Source organism: Eurytemora carolleeae, unplaced genomic scaffold, assembly GCF_000591075.1.
Source record: "Eurytemora carolleeae unplaced genomic scaffold, Eaff_2.0 scaffold1214, whole genome shotgun sequence".
NCBI lineage: Eukaryota > Metazoa > Arthropoda > Copepoda > Calanoida > Temoridae > Eurytemora > Eurytemora carolleeae.
This window is the reverse complement of record NW_019397115.1, coordinates 60,009-67,501: the sequence shown is the minus strand read 5'-3', so window position 1 is coordinate 67,501 and position 7,493 is coordinate 60,009. Positions and strand designations below refer to the sequence as shown.

Sequence of the window (7,493 nt, the reverse complement as noted above, 5' to 3'; positions counted from 1 at the left end):
GAGTTTTATGTTGATTGTTTGAATTTAAAACCAATACTGCAGCCAATGACGTCATATAAAAGTGTACAGAGTGTACACACTATTCGGATTAATTCCTAATGCCCTATCTTCTACTATTCTACCGTCTTTGAAACAAATAAATCCCTTCTACAGTGTGACTGTGATCGTTGTGATTTAGGTCCTGGGACGTTTTTTTGCTTAATTAAAAGCTAATTTATATTTCTGAATGATTTAACAAGTAATTTTGATTAATTCTTAAACCTTCTAAGTTTTTGTTAAAACTTCTTGCCTAATTTTCCGTCAATCGAAGGCAAGATGGCTGAGGACTTGTTTTGAGAAGTTTGGCATTTTTTCTATTCAAGTTAATAAATCACGAATTTTGATAAAATTTTAAAAATAAGTTGATGTATATTGATTTAAAATTTTCTACTTTAATTGCGAAAAAAATGTGAAATGTACACTTACTGTCTTTCTCAACAACGGCTTCCTCTAAATGAGCGCCACTGTTGAAATCTTGAAGATTTGCTCCTTGAGTTTTCAGGTCTTTGTTTATCAATCCTGTCAGCTGACTTTGTGACAGCGACACTAGAATACTCACCTGAAATAGAAATTAAAATAATTTTATAGTTTGTTAAGATTTTTTCATCAAATCAAATGGTTTATTCCCTATATTTATGCACTCTGATGTTGCAAACCTTTGATATTTTAAACTTGAATTGCTGGATCTAACAGAACTCATAGTTTTTTATAAAAAGGTCTACGACATTGGGTTGCAAAGATATAAGGATAAAAAATATCAAAACTCAGTTCCTTATTAAAATCGTTTAAATCTATATAGTTGTATTTAAAGGTCATATATAAAAAATAGGATAAAATGTCGAGTGCACTGTTTCAAAATTGAAAATTCCAATAATATTGTTCGTAGCTCTTTGTCTAAAGAAAGTTAGATTCAAATGAAAATAAATTTAATGTTGCAATAAAAAGTTTAAAATAAAATATTGAGGTGATTTATGTTTTAAAATCTTAGTTACTATATCATCAATTGAATATAAAGTTAACGCACCGAAAACTTCTTTAAAAAGGAAAACCTCTTTTAAGTGCTTTAAATCAGGAACATGCTTTGGACCAAGGGCAGATGATCCACGAATTTTGACAATTTTCCCAAGAAAACCATAGGATTGAAATTAAACCCTCTCTTTCTTGTTGAGTACATTTTTGCAAATTACTCTTTAAACTGTTAAAAAAATCTTGTATGAAAGTTCGGCATTCGACCAAATGATAGTCATAGCTAAAACTTTATCTAGGCCATTTAAAAAAAAATTATTCAACAGTGGACATCTATGGTAAAAAACTTTATTTAGTGATTTTTCATGGAAGAAATCAAAACAAATATACTTCACCCCCTTCCCCCTTGCCCACGTTTTTTAATTGTAGACAATTGTAAAATTCTGGTAAATACTTTTTTGGCTCATCTTCTCTGCCTAGAATTTTAAAATTGTTGCACATTTCCTCCAGACATAGTTTGTATATATATAACCGGAAGTTGAGGTTCTACAACCGGAAGAGAGAGTTGAAAGATAAGTAAGCAAATCCGGCAAATCTAGACGCAGCTACTATATAGCTACCCATAAATATCAACTACAGTTTACCGTTTCATATTTTAGTTTCCTCCTGGAAAAAATAAGATAGTATATTTTCTGTAAATACAGGCATATGCACTGTAGCTTTCTATAATTATAAAAGAAATCTAGAAAATTAAGTTTCTATTTTTCTTGAATGTGACCGCTTGATATCTTATAAAGTTTTAAACGTTTTTCAGTAATTTATATTTACATTATTTTTATGTTTAAAAAGTGTTTTTTTATAAGCTGAAAATAAAACCAGGGTATAAATCTTAATTTGATTTTTACGAAAATGATAAAGGAATCCATAAATAAATTGGGTTCTCTTTACTTCTCTAAAATGTTTTAGCAAAAGAATTTAATATGCCATAGCTTGCCATACTCCAAGTCGTAATTATTTACCACTAGAGTTATTTGAGGGAATTTCCATTTATTGTGTGGAATTTCAGATTCACAACGGTACCCTTAAAAGCTTTGTCTCATCAAGAATGCATGATATATCAATTGTCTTCTTTTTAAAGTTGATTATTTACAGAAACATGACAGTATACTCCCACATTATTGATTATATAAATGTTTAAGGGTATACCGTTAGCAATGGATATTCCCATCCTTAAATGAAAATCATCCTGAAATTAAAACAATAGTTTCTTCATGAAAAAAGGCCTGTAAAGAATGTTTTTGTTTAAAACTCTTGAAACCTGAAAAGGTTTCTCTAAAATTTTGATTGAATAAATTGCTGTGTGAATCTTAGTGTCAAATGGGCGTATCTATATTTTAGGTCTAAAACACCCCCTGTGGTTGGGCGGGGCAGTCTTCGACCAGGGGCGTATATATGGGGGGGGGCTATGGGCACTGAACCGCCCTTCCTCCTGGATAAGTTATGGCTCCCATTGCTTTTTCCTCTGGAAAAAAGGTCGAGGCCCTTTTTTCCCTTTTATTCTACATCAGTTTATTTGTATCTAAACAGATCAACATCATGGATCAACGTTTCTTAAATCAACAAATTAGATGTTCTAAATGTTCTAAATGTTCTAAATGTTCTAAATGTTCTAAACGTTCTAAATGTTCTAAATGTTCTAAATGTTCTAAATGTTCTAAATGATCTAAATGTTCTAAATGTTCTAAATGTTCTAAATATTCTAAATGTTCTAAATAATGCAAGGAGTTTCAACTGCGTTATTTTTAAGCACGTGAACCTTAATTTTTAAGAGTTGTATGCCTGATTCTCAATGATACCCTATAAACCTTCGTGCGAACAAAACTGACGATTATACCATTGCTTTTCTTCTTGAAAGTTGACAAAAGAAATTAGTTTTTGCAACAAACTAAAAAATTTCAATTCCTTTTTCTTAGCAACCTGATGATGTAAACCTATAATATTTCAAACGCATGTTATTAGATCTAAGAGAATTCATAGTTTAAAATAACAAATGTCTACAACTTCGGGTTGCAAAGATACACAGATTAAAAAATTAAGTTTGTGGCAAGAACTCATTTCCTTTAGATTGTCTCCTATAGGAACTTATTCAGCAGAAACAAATTCAACTATTTTTAAGATAGAAAAACTACGATATCTCCATCAATGCTACTTAGAGAAAGGTGTAAAGGATAAGGTTGTTAATCGGGCAGCTTTTTAATTGGGGGCTCACTTGAAATGCCGGTTTTAGTCTCTTCAATCCCCTTTTCTTAAGATTATGGTATTTATGATGCCTAGCTGTATATTTGCAGACATGTAATACCTTAAAATTGATATAAAAAATCATATTTGACTCTAGTTTATATCAAATAAAAGTAAAAAAAAATTATATTTGACTCTAGTTTATAAAAAATAAAAGTAAAAAAAAAATCATATTTGAATCTAGTTTATATCAATATTTGACTCTTATAGTTTCTATCAAATAAAAGTAAAAAAATTATATTTGACTCTAGTTTATATCAAATAAAAGTGAAAAAATCATATTTGACTCTAGTTTATATCAAATAAAAGTGAAAAAAATATTTTTGACTCTGTTTATATCAAATAAAAGGAAAAAATTATATTTGACTCTAGTTTATATCAAATAAAAGTACAAAATCATATTTGACACTAGTTTATATCTAATAAAAGTAAAAAAAATCATGTTTGACTCTAGTTTATATCAAATAAAAGTAAAAAAATCATATTTGACTCTAGTTTATATCAAATAAAAGTGAAAAAATCATATTTGACTCTATCAAATGAGTAAAAGAATTTTTTTGCCAAAAATCAAATAATTGCAAATAAAAAATAAAAATGAGAAAAATACAGTGAGTGAATTTTAGAATGAAACGCTAAAAAATCTTACTGAGAAGTTTTCAACAAACGATTTAAACAAAAAATTTTATATTACAAATTTTTNAGCTTTCTAAACTATAAAATCAACAACTCTCATTGGTCATAAGCTTTCTAAGCAATAAAATCAACAACTCTCATTGGTCATAAGCTTTCTAAACAATAAAATCAACTACTCTCATTGGTCATAAGCTTTCTAAGCAATAAAATCAACAACTCTCATTGGTCACTAAGCTTTCTAAACAATAAAAAACCAACTCTCATTGGTCACAAGTTTTTTTAAACAATAAATTCATCACTCTCATTGGTCACAAGCTTTTTAAGCACTAAAATCACCAACTCTCATTGGTCACAACCTTTCTAAACAATAAAATCATCCACTCTCATTGGTCACAAGCTTTCTAAACTATAAAATCAACAACTCGCATTGGTCACAAGCTTTCTAAACAATAAAATCACCAACTCTCATTGGTCACAAGCTTTCTAAACAATAAAATCAACAACTCTCATTGGTCACAAGCTTTCTAAACAATAAAATCAACAACTCTCATTAGTCACAAACTTTCTAAGCAATAAAATCACCAACTCTCATTGGTCACAAGCTTTCAAAACAATAAAATCAACAACTCTCATTGGTCACAAGCGTTCTAAGCAATAAAATCATCAACTCTCATTGGTCACAAGCTTTCAAAGCAATAAAATCACCAACTCTCATTGGTCACAAGCTTTCTAAGCAATAAAATCACCAACTCTCATTGGTCACAAGCTTTCTAAGCAATAAAATCATCAACTCTCATTGGTCACAAGCTTTCTAAGCAATAAAATCACCAACTCTCATTAGTCACAAGCTTTCTAAACAATAAAATCAACAACTCTCATTGGTCACTAAGCTTTCTAAACAATAAAATCATTAACTCTCATTGGTAGCTTCCTAATCAATAAAATCAACAACTCTCATTAATCACAAGCTTTCTAATCAATAAAATCAACAACTCTCATTGGTCACAAGCTTTCTAAGCAATTAAATCAACAACTCTCATTGGTCACAAGCTTTTTAAACAATAAAATCATAAACTCTCATTGGTCATAAGCTTTCTAATCAATAAAATCATTAATTCTCATTGGTCTCAAGCTTTCTAAACTATAAAATCAACAACTCTCATTGATCACAAGCTTTCTAATCAATAAAATCATTAACACTCATTGATCACAAGCTTTCTAATTAATAAAATCAACAACTCTCATTGATCACAAGCTTGCTAAACAATAAAATCATTAACTCTCATTGGTCACAAGCTTTCTAAACTATAAAATCAACAACTCTCATTGGTCACAAGCTTTTTAAACAATAAAATCATAAACTCTCATTGGTCATAAGCTTTCTAAGCAATAAAATCAACAGTTCTCATTGGTCATAAGCTTTCTAAACAATAAAATCATTAACTCTCATTAGTCACAAGCTTTCTAAACAATAAAATCATTAACTCTCATTGGTCATAAGCTTTCTAAGCAATAAAATCAAGAACTCTCATTGGTCACAAGCTTTCTAAACAATAAAATTATTAACTCTCATTGGTCATAAGCTTTCTAAACAAAAAAATCATTAACTCTCATTGGTCATAAGCTTTCTATGCAATAAAATCAACAACTCTCATTGGTCATAAGCTTTCTAAACAATAAAATCAACAACTCTCATTGATCACAAGCTTTCTAAGCAATAAAATCATTAACTCTCATTGGTCACAAGCTTTCTAAACAATAAAATCATTAACTCTCATTGGTAACAAGCTTTCTAAGCAATAAAATCATTAATTCTCATTGGTCACAAGCTTTCTAATTAATAAAATCAACAACTCTCATTGGTCACAAGCTTTCTAAAAAATAAAATCAACAACTCTCCTTGGTAACAAGTTTTTTAAACAATAAAATCATCAACTCTCATTGGTCACAAGCTTTCTAAAACATAAAATCATCATCTCTCATTGGCCACAAACTTTCTAAACAATAAAATCAACAACTCTCATTGGCCACAAGCTTTCTAAACAATAAAACCATAAACTCTCATTGATCACAAGCTTTCTAAACAATAAAATCAACAACTCTCATTGGTCACAAGCTTTCTAAACAATAAAATCACCAACTTTCATTGGTCACAAGCTTTCTAAGAAATAAAATCAACAACTCTCATTGGTCACAAGTTTTCTAAGAAATAAAATCAACAACTCGCATTGATCACTCACAGTCACAACTTCTCAATTTTTATAAACTTTTAATTTAAAGTTTGAATAAAAAATATCTAATATTGATTTAAGTTTGAAGTTTAATTAAAGTTGGTGATTTGTTTTATCATTATTTCTCTAACCTTGATTTCAACCTTGCTAATTTATACAATTAAAGTTTGAATTGGATTTACAGTTTACCAATTTTCCGGTTACACAAGACGACATTTAAACATGTATTCATAATTACTAACAGGGTAATGCTTAAATTGTGAAAATTTGGAGAAGTCAATTAAATACTAGAATACACCAGAGATGGAGACAGTGAGACTAAAAACTGTGGAATTGGAAGACGACTGTCCCAACCAACGTGCAGTTGTAAAATCACGGTATTCATAAAGAATTCTATAACTATTCTCCACTTTGGGGTTGTATAACCACATATACTAGTCATAAGCTTTCTAAACAATAAAATCATCAACTCTCATTGGTCCAAAGATTTCTAAACAATAAAATCATCAAATCTCATTAGTCCCAAGCTTTCTAAGCAATAAAATCATAAATTCTCATTAGTCACAAGCTTTCTAGACAATAAAATCATTAATTCTCATTAGTCACAACTTCACAAGCTTTCTAATTAATAAAATCAACAACTCTCATTGGTAACAAGTTTTCTAAACAATAAAACCATTAACTCTAATTGGTCACAAGCTTTCTAAACAATAAAATCATTAATTCTCATTGGTCACAACTCACAAGCTTTCTAACAAATAAAATCAACAACTCTCATTGGTCACAAGCTTTCTAAAATATAAAATCATTAACTCTCATTGGTAACAAGCTTTCTAAACAATAAAACCATTAACTCTTATTGGTCACAATCTTTCTAAACCATAAAATCATTAACTCTCATTGGTAACAAGCTTTCTAATCAATAAAATCATTAATTCTCATTGGTCTCGAGCTTTGACTTTAATAGCGAAAGTTTAATTTCCAGACAAAGCTGGGTTCCCAAGCTAGTATATGGTTATAAGATGAATTCAAGTTATATTCAAGGTTAAATAAATCTTCACACTTGTAAATACATATTTACATTTTCATCTTCCATTTATCATTCAAATATTATATTTTTCAATCGTTAAACATTACAGAAACTGCAAATCATTTTACAAGAATTTGTATTTTAGCAAGAAAATATTCTTAATTTGTCAGCTTATAGTTTTCACTATAAAGCGGGTGAAATGTATACGCCTCAAAGAAATTAGAAGTGGAATCGTGCCTCAGTGAGACACAGATGGAAAAATGAGTACCCACCGCCTCCCCCTCTCTCATCCATAC

The 7,493-nt window shown here is 29.5% G+C and overlaps 1 protein-coding gene across 1 annotated transcript in view; it reads right to left on the bottom strand.

Annotated features, from left to right (window-relative positions):
* LOC111711993 (uncharacterized) overlaps nucleotides 1–7,493 on the bottom strand; it is a 30,429-nt gene that overhangs the window by 12,828 nt on the left and 10,108 nt on the right. The window contains exon 3 of the mRNA XM_023486494.1: nucleotides 466–598. Within this exon, the coding sequence (XP_023342262.1) occupies nucleotides 466–598 (133 nt within the window). The remainder of the gene's footprint in view (nucleotides 1–465; nucleotides 599–7,493) is intronic.